This window comes from Cibotium barometz, chromosome 10 (assembly GCF_041138505.1).
Source record: "Cibotium barometz isolate CiBa-2024 chromosome 10, ASM4113850v1, whole genome shotgun sequence".
Lineage (NCBI taxonomy): Eukaryota > Viridiplantae > Streptophyta > Polypodiopsida > Cyatheales > Cibotiaceae > Cibotium > Cibotium barometz.
The window spans coordinates 49,564,039-49,586,076 of record NC_141055.1 but is presented as its reverse complement, the minus strand read 5'-3'; the positions used below and the strand labels follow the sequence as shown (position 1 = coordinate 49,586,076).

Here is a 22,038-nt window from a genome sequence, read left to right as displayed (position 1 = left end):
AGTTAACCTACACCTATGGGGGAGGTATTTTGATGGGTGGTTATACTCTTGGGTTAGGCACTCCTATGCCCTTATTCACTCCCATTCAAGGATCTACTCCATTTCATGGTGCTGGGCCTTCTCATGTAGGTTGTGACCAGCCCACTCCCCTTTTTTCTGTGGCACCTGGTCCATGACCTCGTAAAACATCCTCATCAGATAGAAGGTTTATCTATTCTTGTAGTCGTTCTAGTGGGGGTGGTTATGGTAGTTGTTTTGAAGGTAGTAATAGATCTACTTCCAATTCTCCATCAGAGGATATGCAAGCACATCAGGTGGTTGATGTGAATGCCTACAACCTTGTGACACTTCCTTATCGTGTGAGGAGGATAGATGGGTGTATCATTGAGGATAGCAAGGGGAAGCATATCATAGCATGCATGTATCATCTAGAAATCTTGAGTTCAAAAATATTTGGGGAATTGATTGGTGAAATCAAGATAATGCAAAAAAAAAATACATTCTAAGTGTATTAAAGAGATAGAATTTCCTTTGCCGCACCACCCTGACTTACAGTTTAATGACCTTACTTAAGATTGCGGATCGTATGTGGGGACATGAGTCATAGGAAATCATTGATTGCTAAGGCCATCAAGCGTGGTGGCCTCAAGCCACCAGGAGAATCAATGATTGGTGTTTTCTTGGAAGAAGGCAAAAGAGACATACCGAGAAAACACCAATCTCCTGGAAGAAAGAGAAAACATTGGAAGAAGGAAAAAGAGACATACCGAGAAAACACCAATCTATTTAAGAAAATCCCAATCTATTTAAGAAACAAACAGAAGCAACCCCAATATGACAACTTAAAAGAGGGGCTTCTCATCTTGGATCAGGTGAAAGACCATCTTTTTTTGCTCAATTGTTAAGTATTTGTCACCTTACCATTTTGTATTAAAAGTTTTCAATGAATTTAAACTTATATAAATTGTTCTTTTTTAATGTGTTTACTGTAAGAAAATGTGATGGGCCGCTCTCCTTCTCGTGAGCTGGAGTACGACTATGCTTATCATCATAATGGGATCTATGCTACGTTTGAATGGTTGCGTCAACAAGCTATGATGTTATACCTACTACTATAAGTTACTTGTTAAAACAAGTTTTAAAAGTTCAAACCCTTTTGGTTTTACATTAGGTGAAATATGGACTCTCATTTTTTTCCCTTAAGGAATAATGTATTAAGCTTAATGTATTATGCATAATCTTACACATAAAGCATTATTGCATTAGCTTATGTATTAAGCTTATGCATTATGAGGTATGTGTATGCTCTACGCATAAACATATGTATATAAAACTCAAAAAGCATAAGCGTATTGCATTAAGCATATGCTTAATGCAATATTACATAATATATTAAGCATTAATGCATTAAGCATAACTCATAAAGCATAAATGTATTATATTAAGAATATTCTTAATACATTATTACATAATATATTAAGCATTAATGCTTTAAGCGTAATGCATAATATATCACATAATATATTAAGCATAACTCATAAAGCATAAATGTATTACATTAAGAATATTCTTAATGCATTATTACATAATATATTAAGCATTAATGACTTAAGCGTAATGCATATGCTTAATGCATTATTTCATAATTCATAATGTAATAAGCTGAGTACATTAATGCTTAATATATACTCATAATGTATTAAGCTTAATGCATTATGTATTATGCTTAATACATTAAGCTTATTGCATTATGTATTACACAATATTGTGTTAATGCATAAGCTTAAGCTTAATGTATTAAGCATATGCTTAATGCTTTAACGCATTAAGCTTATGCAAAGATAAATTATGGATAATGCATTAATACAATAATATATAAGCTTAAGCATTATAAATACACAAAAAGACTCAAGAAATAATACCCAGCACCAAAAGGTGTAAAAAATAACAGAGTTTGGTCAAGGGATAACCTCTTATCCTTTTTAGAAGCTTGTATGCAGTTGAGGGAGTTTGGAGAATATTTCCTTGTCCTAGACAAAGTTTGTAGAACATGTCATGCTAATTAAATAGACTCAACTCCATCTTAGGTACATAAGTTCCAAGGAGATCCATCCATCCACCACTATTAATATTGCCTGAGTAATGTGTGTGGGTGACAGTGTGCATGATAGAGGAAAACCTTCCAAGAACTATCCTTACTAGTCAATTACATCTTGTGGTACACTTGATAGGTGAAGTGTTGCTGTGTGATGTTGTGTATGCTCGGTGGATGTTCTTTCTTGAGCATTTCATGAAGACTTTGAAGGATTTTGTTATGCAAAGATTCAAACTAGAAGGAAGCATGGCAAAGAGATGGTTCATGCAAGACGACTTTGAAGGATTTCATAAAGAATTTAAAGGATTTTTTTATGTAAAGAATTAAACTAGAAGGAAGCATTGTAGAGGGTTGGTTCATGCAAAAAGTATGTGTCCATATTTCTTTTTGCAAGCTCTATATATAGGCTTAGAGATCCATGCATAGACTTTCAATCTCTATGCATAGGCTTGCAAGCTTCATGCACATGCTTTCATAAAGCTCTATGAATGAGGCTTGCATAAAGCTCTTTGTATTAGGCTTGCATAAAGCTTCTTTTGCAAGCTCTATGCATTAAGTTTTCTACAAGATGTTACAAACATTCAGAATCTCATCACCAAAAAAAGGACGAATAATGTTTAAGCCTTATGCATAGAGGCTTCAGCATAAGAGCTTTATGCATGCTTACAGCTTAATATATAAGCCATATGTAGTAATGCTTTTGAGCCTATGTATCCATCAATGCGTAATCAATGTAATGCATTTGTGCAAGTTTTTTTTCAATGGTTAGATCCAAGATGTTAATGAAGAAAAAAAATAACATGTTATTATTACTCATGTACTAAAACAATGAAGATGCAAACAACGCTGCTCTCCGCAGAAAGCAGTCTGTTGCATATCTTGTTCGTGGTGTACAAAGAGTATGGCAGTTGAAGTAAAGATGACATCAAAAAAGCCCAAGATAAGTTTTTCAAAGCAATCACAGAGTGGAGTTAAAATTTTCTTATCTCTTCCACACAAGAAACAACGGCTCGTACTGAGCTTCTCAATTAAGTGCAACAAGCTCAGCAAAATATACTTTAGAATTTAGTTATAATGAACTATGTAATATATAATATATAATTTGAAATATAATCTATGATAATTTTGGCTTATTGCAATTATTTTTTGTGTTTTAAGTGTTTAAGTGTTTAGTGTATAAGTGTTGTAAATATCATTAACTAGTGTTTAAATAAATAATGTGATTAAAAAATAAAACTGAGACAGAATGGGAGAGATTTATGGTGGGAACACAAATACCTAGTTATAGCCACGCGTGACTATATATAATGTTATATACACTGCTATAGATGCTAATATACATGTAGCTATAGACGTTGTACACATGGCTATGTCGCTGCTATACACACAACACTAGAAGACAATGCTGCCATACACGCGTTTCATACACGCGATAAATTACGAACGCGTGTATGGTCGCGCTTGTATTTGAATAGAATCGGGCGCGTGTATTTTAGCATTTAAGTTCGCGTGTATATTTGCATTTATAAACGCGTGTATAAACGCGTTTATATACACGCAGTAATACACGCATAAATACACGATAATATTCACGGGGTAATACTCGCTATTATACACGGATAAATACACGCTACTATACACGGATTAATACACGCATGGCAGAGAAAAACTAAAAAAAAAACTGAATTCCTTTACAAAATTAAAAACTATTTTCCTTAAACCATCTCATAGTACATTACAGTATACATCATTACACAATCCCACTACATGCATTTACAACAATGAAATATATTCAAAAATAAATCATGCATATGAGATGATAGAAATGTCATCAATTTAGAACATACAGTGACGGATTGGTTAGGGTTCGATCTCATCTTCAATAAGATCCATCCTTGCCAAACGATCAACATCAATATCCATTTGATCAATTGGTAAGGCTACGATTAAATTTATTCCACTATCGATATTCTGTACTCCATTGATAATGGTATCGATGTCCTGATCATCCTCATCAACATCACCATCATCCTCAATGATAGGGTCATTCTCATGATCATGAGAAATGGCATGCTCATCCTCATTATCATGATCATCTCTTATTTCTTGATCATCGATCACAACATCTTCAATGTCATGTTCGACGTCATCTTCATTGCGGCTTGTTACATCCTCCATATGCTCCATATCAGTGAATGTATTATACATCACTTTGGAACGTGGTGCAATAGGGATGACGTACCACCATTTGATGTCATGCACCATTGGTAGATAGATAACCTACTCAAATACACACAGTACAGTAATTAATTAGCATATCAAAAGTCAAGGGGTACGCGAGCTTAGATATATATGTACATGAAACACATTAGTAAAAAAATGCATACCTGCTCACATTGTTGTGGCAATACGAGCCTATCTTTCTTTGTTTGCCAGAACTTTGTAGAGTCAATAGTTACATATCCACTTGCATGGCGTTTTATCGTTGCATCAGGCCCTTTTTCCACCACGTTCATTTGCCATTTGACATCCAAAACATACACAAAGAAGCGACGAAAGTCAAGCCTAAATATGTCTTGGATTATGCCACAATAATCATCCATTTTTCCATTAGCTCCCTCAAAGCTACTAATGACACCGCAATCTTGTGTATTTCTCTTTTCATCAATTCTTTGTATTCGAAAATGCTTGCCTTCACACCATATAGCATTGAACATAGTGCACTGGACCAAAATAGAAGCAATATTTGTGTAAGCAATGTGAATAAATATTAAAAGCAAATCACTTACAACTAATGCAAAACATTAGTTCTATGTACCTTTGACATGCATCCTCGTGCATACTCCCATTCTTCCGCCGTGATATGCAGCCCCTCGTCGCTCTCTGCTCTCTCCATTTCCTCATGCAACCAATCAACATGGATATCATTCGGAAGTGTTGCTAGATGCTTAGGGTACGCCTTCCGAGAGCCATGTTGCCTCCGAAAGAGAGCTCTTTCTGCTTGCCTTTTTGTCTTTGCATCCTCATATCTTGTAACCCATCTGCTCATCACATCACTATTAAGGATACAAGTGAAATTGAGATCATCAATCAATGTTCTGTCAATTACTTTACTCTGTCCTTTTCCTTGAGGCACAATAGAGGTCATCCTCAAGTCCTCTTCATTGCTCCATAGTCGTGGCAAAGAGCTGTCCACCTGACCAAGAAATTCTGAAATATATACAAGAGACTCTTGTATCAACCAACCCTCGGCCATGCTTCCTTCAGGCCTTGCACTTTGCCTCACAAAGTCTTTTAAGGTCTTCATGAAGCGCTCTAGGAAGAACATCCAACGTGCATGCACAGTACCACATAAAGCAATTTCGTCCACTAAATGCACAATGAGATGTAGTTGACTTGTGAGAATGGTTCGTGGAAAAGTCTCCTCTACCAAACAAACCACCTCCACTGCCATAACACGCGCATCATCCAACATGGCTGGATCAATTGCTTTGGAACTAACATATCTGAAAAATAAATAAATAGTACGTTATACCTCATGCACGTTCATTTTGCAAGGTAATGAAGGGTGATCTGAGCATGGGTTTTACATACCTCACAAGCTCGCCCATCTTATAAATACATTTTTTCAAACTCTTATTCGCACAATGGTCAATGCTAGTAGATAGTATGAACTGCACACATAACAGCACATTTATGGTTTATGGCATTACAAAATTTAATTTCAATGTACGTACAAGACTTGGAAAACACTTACTTGAAGCATCTTGTGCCAATCGTGGGACTTCAACCCATATAGTTGCTCAACGCCTCTTTTGTTAGTGGTTGTAAAGGCTCCCTTCAATGATCTCATGCATCTAGTGGGAGTACGCAAAGTGATGATGGCCTGCTTTACCTGCTTCTCCTCTTTCTTTGATATAATCCATGGTGCAGGCGGAAGACGAACGTGCCCACCCACCTCTCGTGGCCAAGCTTGACGCATACGTCCTGCGACCCGCAAGTCCTCACGTACGCTAACATTGTCTCGTTTACCAGTAATATGTTCCCAAATACCAGATCCCACATTCTTGAAGATGTGCATGGGATCAAGAAGATGGTTGATCTTAAGATGGGTCCAATATGGCAGCCGAAAAAAAATGGAGTACCTGCACAAGGGATTGCTCTATGTGACCTTTAATCCAATTAGAGACTACACAAAACAAGATTGAAAAAACATCACTATACCTGTTCATGCCATCTGGAGGACGAACAGTTGTAGACTCCCAATCTTTTGCACGAAGTGTTTGTGGAGGAATGTTACTCTTACTAGCAACATATTTAGGATGATCTGAGGGGAGAAATCGATGATGATTATCGAATATAGTCTTACACAAACCATCAGCATACTCATGTACTAACGAAGGGCCACAAACAGGACATGCATGTTTACCCAATGTTTTCAAACCTGTTAAAATATAAATAAAAGTTAGAATAATAAAGTCAAACCGTCTAATTAATATATATAGCCAATAGTAATAGAGTAGGGAGGTAATTAGAATTCTTACCAGAACAATCGCTGTATCCTGGAAAGTCATGCATTGTCCACATCAACACTGCTTTTAAGTCGAAGTGTCGAGAGGAGGGAGGCCTACTAATGTCCACCACCGCAACACCTCTCCATAGTTCCTCCAACTCATCAATCAGTGGTTCAAGATAAACATCCATATGCTTGACTTTATGTTTCCCTGGAATTAGAAGGGATAACATAAGATGTCCCTTCTTGATCGCCATTGATGGTGGAAGGTTGTAATTCACCAACACAACTGGCCACACGCTGTATGCGGTGCTTTTGAAACCAAATGGATTCACTCCATCCATACCCAGGCCAAGTCTCAAGTTTCTGGGCTCTGTTTTAAAGCTGGGCCACTCATCTTCAATATGCTTCCCCAAGCAGGAGTGTCTGCGGGAATTCTCCACATGCCATCATCCGATCGATGTGAGGAATGCCATGACATGAGCTCTGCTATGGATTTGCACTTGAACATGTGTTTGATGCGAGGAATTATAGGAAAGTGTCGCAAGACTTTACGAGGTACATCAAAACTCTTCATATCTGTTCTGTACCTTGCTTCACCACAAGTGGGACAATGTAGAGCCTCCTTATGCGTCCCACGAAAGAGAATGCAATCATTGACGCATGCATGTATTTTATCATAATCCAGTCCTCCAAGAGATGTCACATAGCGCCTCGCTATGTCTCTTGAGGTGGGTAGTCTATTTTCCTTTGGAAGCATGTTTGATAATAGCCTGCATCCAATATCATCAATTATAATTAGTCTTAAATCCTAAACCTTAAACCACTAATTCAAATTTGTAAGTTAGAATGCTTACTTCAACAATGCGTTAAGACTTGCATTGCTCCATCCATAAACTGTTTGTATATTAAGTAGTTCAAGTGAAGCACGTAAAACTGAGAATGTGCACCCTTCAAACACCGGTGTCGATGAAGCCTTATAAAGATGCTCTTGTTCCATATCATCGTCGTCCATACCTTTGGGATCATCCTTAAAAAGATTCCGCACCATATCATCAAGCACCTCCTCTTCCACAACTTCGTGGGGTGCAGGGCTATTGTCGTCCCTTTCCCACTCATCTCTGACAATAGATCCCGAAGCTCCAGCATCATCTCGTCGACGCTTTACGTGCTCTCGTCGCGCGTAGGGTACCATGTTAGGGTGTGGTACTGCATCCTGCTTCAATTTATCAAATTATATGTTACAACTCTATTAATTTAATTTGGATACCATGAGTCATTTGAATACCATCAATTTACATCTACTCACCTCTAAACCTGTTTGATTCCATTCTCCATACATGGAGATGTGATTCAAGGTAATTCGACGTGCTCGTACAATGCATCCTTGACATCGATTACACATACATTTGATCCGTTGTCCCAACCACACATCGCGATTACGATGACGCATTGTCTCATCTTCCCCAGAACTGCTTGAAGAGGTTGATGACATCCCGTGTACAAATCAGAAAACACAAAATCATTATATGTTTTTAATGAAAGCACAAAATCGCGTGTATTGACGCGGCTATCTCCTAAAAATTCCGTGTATTAACGCGGCTACTTCCTAAAAATCGCGTGTATTCACGCGGCTAATTTCTGCAAAACGCGTGTATAAACGCAGCTAAAATCACATACACGCGAATATACCCGCGTTTATAAATGCGCATATAAACGCGGCGGTATGTTTAAACTAAAAATAGCCCGCCTTCCCCAAATATAGATTTTGAACTAAGAAATCAACAGTGCATGCGTTTTCGCCTGTTTTCGCCTCTTCCAACAGCAAGGAGGGAGCAGAGAAAGGAGCACACACACGGGAGAAGGAGGGAGCAGAGAAGGAGCAGAGAGGACTCACTTTTCCAGAGGTGAGTCACTTTGTCCTGTGCCTTGTCTCTTTTGTCAGATTTGTTTACTTTGCTCTTTGCTCTTTGGGTTTGTCTTTTTGCACACGATTGGGTTACTGCATCCTGACAGGGGCGACATTGGCTGGTCCTTTTATAAGGACATTCTGTCTTTGTCGGGGGGTCGGTCTTTTCGAGATATTTTTTTCGCAGGTCGCGTGTAAGAACGCGTGTAGAAGCGCGTGTAACCTGTCTGCAGAGTTTGTTCACGCGCATATACACGCGTTTCTGGACGGGTGTATACACGCGTTTTTTGACGGGTGTATACACGCGTTTCTGCAGACAGAAAATTGCGGCGTTTCAGATGTCATGATTTGCAGGCAACTGACTTGAATGAAAATATTTGTGTGAGTCAAGAGACAGCCCATGATGTACATGAAGATGTTTGTTGCAGGTTCTTTATGGATATTCCAGGTTCTTCATCCGATCCATTTGCGTACAGCAATTGGTTGATGGAGATGATGAATCACTTTGGGCGCCAACCTGGTCCGGTTGAGCTTACAGAGTATATGTATGCCCATCCCCCTCCTTCCCTGCCTGGTGTCTATACCCCTACCGCGAGTATCCAGGGCACTCCAGTGCCGTCTATTCCTCCGAGTTCGACGAGACGGCATGCAGCTTCTCCTCTTCCACGTCCACCGAGGAGACATACCTCGTCCCAGACACACTCACGTACACCCTCACAGCCACCATCACGTGCTCCCTCAGAGCCACCGTCACGTCAGGGCTCACAGCCACCGTCACGTAGACAATCCCCCAGTCGTGACTCCACCCGCAGCAGTAGGAAGAGTGGGAGTGGAGGATGCGGCGGGTGCTTTGGTGGGGGAGGTGGGGGAGGTGGGGGAGGTAGTAGGGCACGCGGTGAGAGAGGAGATAGAGGGAGAAGAGTTAGAGGAGACAGTTCGGAAGAGGAGGAGATGAGAGAGATGGAGAGAGTAGTTTGCTATGATGTGACGGATAGGGGCGGGATAGTGATGGGTGCGAGGGGGAGGGAGGTAATGGAGTACATGCGTGGGGTAGTATCAAACTCATATAGAAATTGTTTTATTAAATTTAAAGATCAAAATAGCCGATTAGTTGGGGAGGTGATAGAGGCTGTACATAGTCGGTACCCCAATCCCCCACATGCTACATTCTCGGATGTATGGGGAAGGACGCGAATAAGGGAGATCTTAAGTAATAAAAGATCTCACCTTAAAAAACTCGCGTACGATGACCGGCTAAATGTAGCTGCGGGTGGCTATCCTGCCGAGAAACCTGCCACTGCGCACAAACGCGAGTGGAAGGAGGCAAAAAAACGAGCAGAGGGTGGCGTGAAGAGCAGGCAGCATGTGGAGGCACGACGGATCCAGATGGAGACCATTGGATCTTCGCATTTCGGATCTGGCGGCGTCGAGTCATGGGAGGCAGAGTTCGTAAGTATCCTGCCACTTTATTTGATTGTTTACTTAATTCATTGATTCTATGATTGTTTTAATCTTACAAATTGTGTTGATTATGATACAGCGACGGGTTGTTACGGGGAGGAAGTCCACAACCCACGATACTGCGTATGCTCGTCGGCATAGCAGACGTGACACGTGGGCCATCTTCAGAGCCGAGGGACGTATTACGGACGCGCAGTTTGAGTTGGCCATGAGACCATACGGTCGACAGGTACTTGAAAATTCGTAACGAATGGTTTTGGTTTATTGAATTGCATATATATATACTTATATACTATATATTACTTGAACAGGCACAAGCTGCTGATGATCCACCGGCCGCCGCTGCAGAGGGTGGACGTGAGCACTACTCCTCCGACATTCCGACCGATGTGAGCTCATCTGAGCATGGGGGGAGCACCGAGTCATCATCTGGGTCTGAGTAGTACTCAGACTTGTAGTATCACATTCCATATTGAGGATGTGATTGTATATATTTTTTTGTAAACTCAAGCCATGGGCTACTTCGAGATATGGACTCCCTTGTATACATGTATGAAATTTTGATAGTAATATTGAATTGATTGATCGATAGTATTACATTCATGTTTGTCTTGAATCGTGTAATGACAATGTATGCACTCATGTTGTTCTTGTCTTAATCTCCCTCGTGCATATGTTCTTCGTGGATGGTCTAATGCACCAAAAACCCTAAACCAGAGAGTGCTATTGGGTGCTGGAATGCTGGAACAGTATTCAGGCACCAAATAGCACTCTCTGGATTTTTTTTTTTGCTCTCTGTTCGCGTGTATAAACGCGTCAGAACTGCTAAAATTCGCGTGTATCTGCGCGGATACTCTGGAAATTACGCGTGTATTAATGCGTATAAACTGGCAATCACGCGTGTATAAGCGCATCTAAATTAAAGAAACGCGTGTATAGACGCAAGTATAAACGCGTCTGGGACATTGGAACTGAACAGGATGCGGCTATACACCCGTGTATAAGTGCGTCTAATATAAGAAAAAGCGTGTATAGTCGCGTGTATCAACGCGTCTGTGTAAAAAACGCGACTACACACCCGTGTATAGGCGCGTCTGAGTGGTACTATACACGCGGTTTTACACGCATGTCTCTGGCCGCGATGATACACGCGCTGATACACGGGCCCGCTACTTTTTTTCACAAGTCATTTTTAGCGGCTAAGAGCGCGGGTATGAGCCCGATCCCTTGTAGTGCAACTATGTCGCTGCTATACACGCGGTTATTGACACTACTGTACACATGGTTATTAATGCTATTGTAACCACATGCTGGTAGCCACATCAATAGGTAGCCGAATAAATGTTTTTTTCTATTTATAGGTCCTTTGAAATTTTCGTAGTTCATCACCCAGTTATGCTCTTCGTTTCTTGTAATGGATTCTAGAGTAATGAGGATGATGAGCACATGGTGTCCCACGTACCACAAAGCAAAGAAAGAGAAAGAAGAATGGACACATCAATGTTGAAGAAGGTTAATACATTTTGCATTCTCAATAGTGAAGTTATGAATAAGTGGGTAGCAAGGTATGAAGAGGTGAGGATAAATCGATATAAGGACATAATAGCATTTAAGATGCATTTTAGAGACTGCAATTTCCTCTCGAGCTTGCGTCACTTCCAAAATATTGTACCATTAATTAGCTTTATAAAGAAATGAAAAAGGTCGAAGAATATGGAGAGATAGTGATAGAAGAAGAGTGAAAGTACGCAAGAGGATGCGAGACCATATAAGTGTCTCTACTCTCTTTTTTTATTCAATTAGAATCTCATGATATGATTATTCAATATCATAAATGTAATTCATTTGGTGTTGGTGGTAGTATAAGTAGTCCGAAAAAAAGCATATCCACAATCAACATGTAGATACAAAGTGAAATAACCAAGATTGTGAGATTATGACAAACTTTGAGCATTAGAGTAGAGTAGTGCTTTGCTTATTGTGGCATGATTCAAAACATCTAAAAGATTGGATTCAAGACATTATAAGTATTGGATGTAAAGTAGATCAAGGATATGATATGTGGAGGCACTTAACCTACCGTGAAAAGCCATCCAAATGGATTTATGGTGATCAATTCCATAAAATTTTAATTTATACTACTTACAATTGTGAACAAATAAATTCTAAGCATAGACTTTTTTATATCATCTTTCTACATGTTTAATTTATGCTCGATATGTTTCTTATTATATGGTTGTGTTTCACGTGGATATAAAGTACAAGAAATAATGGTATGTTATTCAAGTCATTCCTCCTTGAAAAAGTATTTTCCAAGATAAGAATGTTGAAGAGATCATGGACAAAGTGACAACCAAAAATGAACATGTGGAGAGTCAAGTATAACACAAGATACCACCAATTAATCAAGATAAAGTTATCCCTATCTAAGATAATGAAAAAAGAATTGAATCCAACCATAATGATAATGATATTGAGTGCACTATCAATGGGATAGATCTTTTTAATAATCTTGCAAATGCAACATATGAATCTTGAGATAGATCAATTAGCATGTATGAATTTGAAGGAAGATGCAACAAATGTTGAACCAAGCTCATCCTAATTCATTAAACAATTTCTCAATTTGTCAATCTTGATTTAATCCATATTTGATTGTATTACAATACATTTGGTGATTTTTGTTTTGTGATATTAGAATCACATTTTGTGATTCTTCTTTTGTGATATTAATACATTTTGAGCTCTCTGAAATGCTTTCTAGAATGTTTGGATTTTTTTCCAAGTATAGCCGCGTGCGATTATGGTTGCATGCATAACCGCATATGAAATTGTACACACCTTGCGCACTTCCTCGAATCCCCTCTGTACTCTCTCCTCGTCACTCGGCTATGCTCCCCATCTCTTGTAGTGAATGTTAGCACAAAAGATATAATGTTGTCTTTTTTCTATGGAACCTTGGTCAAGGACCATCTCTCTAAGGATAATCGAATAATTATATGTAATTTGTTTACAACCTACCAAAGCTTAAAGCACCTCCCTTCTCCTCCAATATCATTAAGAACTCCTCATGGGCTTTTTGGTGTTGAAAGGTGCTTAGCAAAGTTGATCTACATGCATGTTTTTTTCATATATTATATGCATGTTTCTTTCATATATTATACATACATGCATGTTTCCTTCATATATTATACACACGTCATGCACAATTGATATTAATGATCTTCAAGCATATTTCTACGATAAAAACAAAAGCACAAATGAGGCGTATGTATTTCAATGACTAAGTAGTCTATAGCTTGAACTGCAACACAGCCAAATAAGAATTTCGACACATATACATTAACCATCATCGGGCCATCTTGACCGTCCATGAACCATAGTTTGTTTGTTTGTTTTTTTTTTTTTGGCCGCCGCCCCACGTCTCTCTTTCTCTATATCTCCCACTGTGTTACCATTTCACATGCTGCAAATCAACCTAATGTTCCATTCTTACATCACTGAAAACAATTGATACTCAATTTCACGACTCTGACATGCACATTGCACCATATTGGAATTTTCTTACCTAAATTGGAAACAAAAGCTGATTAGTCCTTCATTAAAGCTGGACAAAAGACCCTGATCAGCAGGTAGAGTCGTCGCCATGAGAGAGAAAATAAGTTTCAATAGCAACCAACATTGGCAAATTGTGTGAAAAACGAACAATTGAGGACCCATAAACAAGCTATTGGGATATTATGTGAAAGGCTCATATATGGGACTGCATGTTGGCATGAGCAGTGAAAAGGGAGGAGTTTTCATACACTCTAAGGGGATGGAGACGTTGAGAAAAATCAGCAGCTAGGCCAGGTGCACTACTTGCAAATCGTTGATCATCATCTATGCTGACTCCTAGTATATCATTAGGATTATTGGCCAGCATTGGCTGATCCACATTCCCACTTGCAGGAGGCATACCTATGGATAAGGCCAGGTTTCTAGGTGAATCAGTAAATAGCTTAGTTTGCTTAAGATGGTAGTCGTTATTATGAGCAGAGAGAGGGATTAGGGCATTATGGTTGTTGGCTCGATATTGATCTTGACGCTGGTGATGGTGATGGTGATGGGCTTGGTGGGTTGGGTTAGCATTAAGAGATGGATTAGATGACGTGATTATGTGATGGTTCAGGATTTCTGGGTCTAGGGATGCTTGGTGATGGGCTGAGTTAGGCAGGGCCTGGCCGCCACCAGATGACAGAAGAGAGAGAGCACGCCCGGAGTCAAGCAACCCTAACTGCTGAGATGCAGCCTCCAGACTTGCTGCTAAGATGGAGGTTGGACCTGACGCTAATTGGGAGCCTCCATTAATACTAACACTATTACTGCATAGTGTTAACCCTTCACCCATGGACGGATTATTATTGCTATTGTGATTATTGGTATTGCTGTATTTGAGCACGTCTTGAGATGAGGAGCCCTTGTAAGCATGCAGGATTGAGAGAAGCCGGTTTGCAGCATAGGTCGGTAGAGTGCCTCCATTCATAGCTAATTGAGCTCTGCATGCCATAGCCAGTTGCTCTTCAAGCTCAATTGGCCTTGACCTCCTTGTATCTTCATTCTGATAAACTGGAATTGATAGTGGCATGGCCAAAGGATGTTGCATGTAGTAGTTCAGATGCCGCCTGTCATCTGCCCCACAAAAAAAAAAATCACCCATAGCATCAATCTATACATTAGTTTTAAATAGAAAAAATCTCTTAATTTTCCACATAACCGCATCACATGATCCAAATAAACATAACCACACTACATTATACAACACATGATTAGTCTATAGATACACAACAGCCTTAATATACCCAGAAGCACATTACGCTGCATTCGCTACAGTAGGTTGGAGCTGAAACACACTACATATCATGTTGGAGCTGTTAATCTTCATTTAGAGAACTTTCACCTTGCATACACTCAATAAATAAATGGAAACCTACCGCTTGTATCTAGATTTCAGGCAAACCCTGCTAAGCTACCCCATTGTAAATCTCAAATGTGAGCCTATAATAATGCATCTCAACTAGACCAAGGTTAAGATAAAGGTATAGAGATATGTACTTGACATGGAGAGGTTCCAATCACATCGCCAAATGCACGTAATATATGCATGCATGGCATTGCATGGGAGTCAGAATTTTCGGTATTTGGTTGTGTCGGAATCAGCGGTGCTAGTATTCGAAGGTTACAGTACCCTTCCAAGGGGAGGGGGTATATCCTTCAGATGAAGGGGGTATATCCTTCAGATGAGGGGGTATATCCTTCAAAAGAAAGGCTAAGTTCTGGAAAAGACTGCTAGTATCCCCTTCCAATCTCCTTACATAGTAGAAATGGAGCTTTAACATGAGCCCTTCAAGTAAAATTTTGGGGTTGCCCTGCAAATTGGAGGGCTGTAGGAATGTTGTACTGCAACACACTATGACAGAGGAACGCGGTGAGACCCAGGTGTTTTTGAATAGGACAAAAGCACCCAGCGTAGATTTATCTCCAGCCAAGTCGCGAAAAAATATGCATGCAGGTAAGTAGATGCCCAAGTACCATGGTATGTAGATAATGTCTTTTCATGACGTTGGTCTGCAGTGATTGCACTTAGGTTTTTGATAAGTACAGGCCCCTGCCTAGCTTAACCTAAAATCACCAGATAACCACATCAGTGGATACAGTGACACATATACCACATTACACCCCAAAGTGGCACATAACCACCCAACAGTACATCAGTCAATGTAGACTAGCATTACAAGATCCATTGCTCTATATACAACACAACACTTAAGAGCACACCGAGCTAAAAGTCGCCTCAAGCACATTACGTTGTATATATCGCATCTGAAGTAGAATTTGATCGTAGTTCAAATGCCCCTAGACCTAGCTTAACCTTGACTTCGACTCTAAACCAAACCTGCCCACCAGACTTGGAACACAGCACTGAAACCCTAACATCTTCACTTGTAAAATAGCTTTAACTCAACACTCTATACATTACAGAACTTGTGTCTTGATTTATGACTCCTTAAGCTACATTGATTTTAGCTTCAAACCTTCACATTTTATTGTCAAAGAGAAGTCTAGTAATACCTTACTTTCTAACTCCTTAACCTAGATTTAGGGCATAGTTAGCTTGAAACACTTAATCCAAACTCTGAACTAATTTAAGAAGGTTCAACTAGACTATCCAAACCCAAGATCTTCACTGAAAGTTTGAGCTTAAAGCTACAGCTCTATTCAATCTGCCATTAAACGGTACATTTACAGCTTTGCTTCAAACACTTAACCTGTAGTTTTGACTTTTGAGTAAGCTTAATCAAGCACACCTTGGAACATAGAGGCCAGCGACAATGCTGCTGTGTCTTGCGATGATTTTCTGCGCCGCTCGTTATGACCAGCTAGGCGCCTTCTGCAGCTCCTCTTGGCATCATCGAACTCGGTGATAACATGAAACCTACAATAACACCCCAAAAACAAAACACACACACACACTCTCTCTCTTGTAAAAAAGCGGGTTTAACTGAATCTCGCATCATTAGTGAAACTCAAATAACGATTAACCTTAACGTAATCAATATTAACACCACTATTTTCTCTTGTAAAAACCGGGTTTAACTGAATCTCGCATCATGAGTGAAACTCAAATAACGATTAACCTAAACCTAGTCAATATTAACACCACTATTTGTAAGGACGGTGGACGGTGGACACTGGACACCATGCGAACAAGGATTGCGATTACATCAGCTGATGGAGAGATGCTAGACTTTTCGATTAGAATTCAGTACCATGTTTGACAATGGGGAAAAAAAAAGGAAAATGCCTTAATAGCAAATCTGCAAATTCTGTAACCACAGTAAGGGCATTCACATGCAGCTCATGATACCTGCCTCAAAATTCACCCACACACGTTGTAGAAGTATAATGGTAATTCAAAAATATTATCCAGGCTCCGTAGGCTACCATGAATTTACGAGTCCGTATATGGTCAGATGCCCAATCCCATCGTCAACACAGATAGGAAATTAAGAATCTTAATGGAGAAATGAGACTAAAATTCAAAAAATGAATAAAAGAACAAGGTTATGGTATGAACTCAGAGAACGCAGAGCCCGCATGACATTACTGATTACTGATAGGCCATCGGGGCTTTTCATTGGAACTCGAGAAACTTGGGAAGAATTGACCTTCTGTCACTGTGGAGTTAATGCCAGCAAGCGCTATGTCCAATGGTGATTAGAATTAAGGGGCGCTTTTTTAATCAAAACTTGAACCTCTAATTTAGATGATATTGTTTTTGAGAGTCGAGAGTGAGCCTTTTTAATGTACTAGGGTTCTAAGGTTTTCCTACCCTACTTTTTTGTTTTGGGTGACCTTTCAAGAAAAAAATATAATCAATGGTGCTTAGAAATTAAGAACTGTGTATTTGACTTTTTTTTACCCCAAAACTTGAAGGCATGAAAATCATTTATTATATTTATAAAAGGTTTAGTGTTTTTAAAACAGCTATTTCAATTGAAAAGGTGCTTGAATTTAGGGTTTTTTTCTTCTCTCACAAACACACACAGTACACACGCACATACACAAAATGTAATTAAGCATTTAGGGTTGTTTTGAACCGTACTTTCTAATGAGAGATTAGAATGATGTTTAAGGTAGGGTTAATTGGGGGGGGGGGAGCAATTGATATTACCTGCTGCATTGTTGGCAGAAGCGTTGCTCTAAGCCTGAGGTGATGACCTTGGGTGCCTTGGAGTGCATTTCGCAGACCTTGTGCCTGCGGTGATAATCTTTCTTAGCCTTGCCCAGGTCTTCTTTGCACCCGTCCACCTGACATCGTGGCATCTGCACCCCTCCACCCGACCCCGTGTTGCGTTGCCTCTTGTAAGCACACGACGCTGTCGCAGTCGGCAACGCCCCTTCATTTTGATTTATCAGCGCATCTTCCTTAGGATATGTGCGCTTTGGCGCAAGAACATTATTATTTGCACCGCCAACACCCCCGTTAGCGCTGATTATTTGAGCGCCGCTTCCATCGCTAGTACTGTTATGACCTTGCTGCTGCTGCTGCTTCATATAATTACTGTGATTAGTATAATTGTTACTATGATTAGTGCTGTCTCCATTGCCTGTGTTCAGCCCGCTTGCAACCTTTGGTAACTCCCCATTTCCCCTGTATAACCAGCCGTTGCGGAGCTTCGGCGGATCTTTGGCAGGGAAAGCTGCCGCCTGCCGATTTCCGTTGCTGCAATCCGCCGTCGAACCTGGCGGGAAGCCAGAAGAAGAGCCGGAATCACGAGATGTATTAGTAGTAGTCGTACCGGAGCTCGACGGCCGTGGAAAATGAAGAACTTTCTGCGAATCACCAGTCATATGATTAGAACCATGATTATGGTTATTATTAGCGCCCATTAACCCTGCAGTATACACTGCTGCACCGCCGTGATCACCATCTTGCAAACTCCACTGTGCATTATGAATCTGTAGGCTGTTGTTGCTCCTCATCGCAAGATTATCAGTTCCAGCTTGCTGCAGCGTCTCAAAGTCCCACGTAGGAGGCTTCATTTGCCACTCCATATCAGAGCTTTGCCCTAGAGAAAGTTCACTAATAGTGCGATTATTAGATAATCAAACTGCTCAGTACCCTAGATCTAGTTTAATAAAAGCCCTTCTAAGGTGGATTCTAGTATTGCTCCAAGTAACGTGGCCAGATGCTGGGACCTTCAGATACGACCTATTTGGTCAATAGATAACATCAAGTTGTACAAGCAATCCTAATGATATCCTCCTGTTGGATTTTCTTTGTGTACACCTTTGCCAATCAATAGCCTTACACTTGAAGGCAAGCCAAGCTGGGGTAGAGAGCTGTCTAGTAGATAATCACACCACCTGCTGTTCTACTACTACACAGGCCTGCTCTCTTGTCTTCCAACATGAAATAATAATTATTAATTCTCAATTCAAAGATCCGCACAGAAGAATTACTATAGTGCTTCAATCCTACAGAAGAAGGCCGGTGTTTAATCAACAAACTAGTAACCTAAGTACCTGCATCGGAGGACAGGTTCTCCCAGAGAAAGTCGAAGAAATTCACACACAGAGAGAGAGAGAGAGAGAGAGAGAGAGAGAGAGAGGGAGGCTTTGCTCGTGGCTTGTGGAGGAAATTAAATAATAGAACCTAGTGGGAGGAGTCCTGGATCAGCTGCTAGGTGGTTGTAGAATGTCTGATAGAATGAGACATGTAAGATAGAGGTAATACATAAATTTCAAGGCGGAGAGAGGGTACTCGCAAGTGAAAACTATGGAGTATGGAGTGAAAGAAAATGAGAGAGCCAGAAAGAGAGAGAGAGAGAGAGAGAGAGGGGGGGGGGGGGGACAGTATGTCGAAGAAAAGGGTTAGCCACTGTCGGTTTGTGTGTCTGCTGCTAGAGAGAGAGGGTTGTGTGTGTTTGCAGCTATATAGAGGCGTCCGTGTAAAAAGAGCCTGAGAAGTTGTGCAAGTTCGAAGCAAGAATCACGTCTTCTGCAGCTTGCTGCGGCTCCTTCTGCTACCTTGGGTGACTAATGATGAGACTGGTGTGCAAGAAAGGGTTTCACAACTTAATAATCTCTAAAAGCTTAAATCTAAGAAAGGGAAAAGTCCAATTTGGTTTAATGAGATCTTAGGAACGAGAGAAAAACACTGATTATTATGGGGACTAATTAATACTTACCATTTCTAGTTCTAGAAAATGCTAAGTTAGCATTGCTAACCTTGATATTGTCAAGGCTACTTAACTATTCATAAGGGGAGATAATGATGTAGCACGCACGAGTGGTATTGCCTGATGATGAGCAAGAACTGGGTTAAATATCAATGAATAAATAAAAGGCCAAATACCAACAGTGAAATAAAGAGAAAATTGAAACACTGAAAGGAGTATAATATTTTAAATCAAGTGTATAACATGCCACTGGGTTCGATCCATTGGCTGCTGCACAATGGTTAGTGAATAAAAGTCCACAAAGAAGCAGTAGTTTCATATACGTATTTATCAGAAAGCTTTACAAAAAATATATATGTTGGTCAAAAAAAAAAAAGAAAAGAAGAGGCAGTAGTTTCATTAAAAAATGAAGAGAAAATTAAGAATATATATATTTTTGGTAAATCTAATGTATAAGATCTACAGCTATTCTTGTATAGAACATTTAGAAAGGTCTCTAGGGGTCTTCACTGAGTACTTTGGTCCTTTCTAGTAGTCCTCAAAATTTTAAAAAATAAAAAAAAGCAAATCGAATGATTTTCTTTTTTAATTGGGTTTTCATTTATTTTTTAAATATTCAGTAGGCTTTTTAGTACAAATCAAATGATTTTTTGTCCTTTAAAAAAAGAATAAATATAATTATTTACGGGTCTAATACATACATTTTAGTGATTTTTAGTGCTTGACACAAACGAATAAATATATTTATTTATGTTTATGGGTCTAGTCTCCAAATACGTTGAGTCTCCAAATACATACCTACATACATTTTGGGTTGCTTGGAAAAATGAGAATCTATCTCCTTTTATTTTTATCGACTGGGTGTGCCACGTGGGCAAGCTCAGCGGGGCCACACACTCTTCTTTGATCACGTGCTACAGGCTCGACCATTGGCTGTGCGTCTCTTCACCTTTTGTACCCTCGCCGTGCTATACACATACACAGCCGGGCCCACGACCTCGCAGGGTCGTGATCCTACTGGACGGCCATGTCACCTCCCAGGGGGCCTTACAGACCTTCCATGTTATAGCATTTCTCGCCTTTCGGCGATCAATGAGCTTGACCTCCTACGCAGCCCTCGCCATATTGCTGAAATTATTAAATCCTCTTTGCTTAATTTTGTAAATAAATAGTCATGTGGCATGTATTTGTATATTAATTTCTATATAGTAAAATCCATGCACCTCGGCCAAGCAAGCTTTGTCAACAACCGGCCATAAAAGTGGAGTTGGTGGAAGGCCAAAGAGACAGAGGTATGAACGTGGGTAAAATGCAACACGAGGGCATATATGACCAATGGTGGGACCTGAACTCGGGTGGAACATGGCCTTTATAAGGGTCCTCGTACTAGCCAATCTGTTCCATTTGTGGGTGGCAAAAAGGTAGTGCGAGGGTCCTCTTTACTTCAATTCACACACAATAGATCATTTGCCTCAATCACCGGAAATGCGGCTATTCACCTCAAACGTCGCCGGCGAGGCAAATGCTTTGCGCCTGCCATGAACGCATGGCGTTCAGGAATTAGTCTAGGTCACTCAGAGCCCACAGAGTGGGTTAATTCGCCCGGCTCATTTTCTACCAATCCTCATTTGGAATCGGTCAAGTGCTCGAAAATTCACTGTTATAGATGCTTCATAAATAAGAAGTTCCGTTCATTGCGTATTTGTTGTGAGTCGGAACATTTCAGTGTATTGCACACGTGCTACGGGAGAGAGAGGTATTAACGTCGGTAAAATGCAACACGAAGACATAGACAACCAACAGTGGGACTTGAACTCAGGCTGATCATGGCCTTTATAAGGGCCCTTGCACTAGCCAATTTGTCCCACTTGTGGATGGCACAAAGGTAGTGCGAGGGTCCTCTTTTATTACACACACGCACTACGGGAGAGAGAGGTATTAGCATCGGTAGAATGCAACAAGAGAGAGAAGAAAATAAAGAATCTGTTTTTTTTTCACATGTCTTTTTCACTTTTAAACGCAATCGTTAAGCCAAGGCCTAACCTTTAGGTTGACTTAAAAGATAATATTTTCTAAGAAAGCGGATAGATTAACCATAATTTAGAATAAAAGAGCGGCAGCTAGTGTGTGTACTTGAAAGGCAAGCCCATAATCCTAGTACATGCTAGTGTTTTTACACACACCCTTCTGGACCCTACCTAAATTGCCGCTCACAAGACACAAAGCAATGCATAAGCACGCCACCTTTTCACATAAAAGTCCGAGTCAGTCTAGCCCAGCACAAAAAAGAAAAGCCTCTATATGGTTGGTGTAGGTGGTGACTGCCTCTACTTAG

The 22,038-nt window shown here is 40.1% G+C and overlaps 1 protein-coding gene across 1 annotated transcript; it reads right to left on the bottom strand.

Annotated features, from left to right (window-relative positions):
• Positions 1-13,520: 13,520 nt before the first annotated feature.
• LOC147635016 (uncharacterized) lies at positions 13,521-19,725 on the bottom strand. The gene is made up of 3 exons (XM_086804268.1): positions 17,693-19,725; positions 16,326-16,453; positions 13,521-14,649 (listed from the first exon to the last, which is right to left on the bottom strand). The coding sequence occupies exons 1-3, from the start codon at positions 18,574-18,576 to the stop codon at positions 13,730-13,732; spliced, it is 1,932 nt and encodes a 643-aa protein (XP_086660394.1). The 5' UTR covers positions 18,577-19,725; the 3' UTR covers positions 13,521-13,729.
• Between the last annotated feature and the right edge of the window lie 2,313 nt (positions 19,726-22,038).

Bases quoted from the DNA above. Each gene is read 5' to 3' on its own strand.
- LOC147635016 (XM_086804268.1), bottom strand. From the start codon at position 18,576: ATGGAGTGGCAAATGAAGCCTCCTACGTGGGACTTTGAGACGCTGCAG. The intron at 16,454-17,692 runs GTAATATCAATT...GTGTTATTGTAG, and splicing joins TTCTGCCAACAATGCAGCAG to GTTTCATGTTATCACCGAGT. The intron at 14,650-16,325 runs GTGTGCTTGATT...TTTGTGGGGCAG, and splicing joins GCTGGCCTCTATGTTCCAAG to ATGACAGGCGGCATCTGAAC.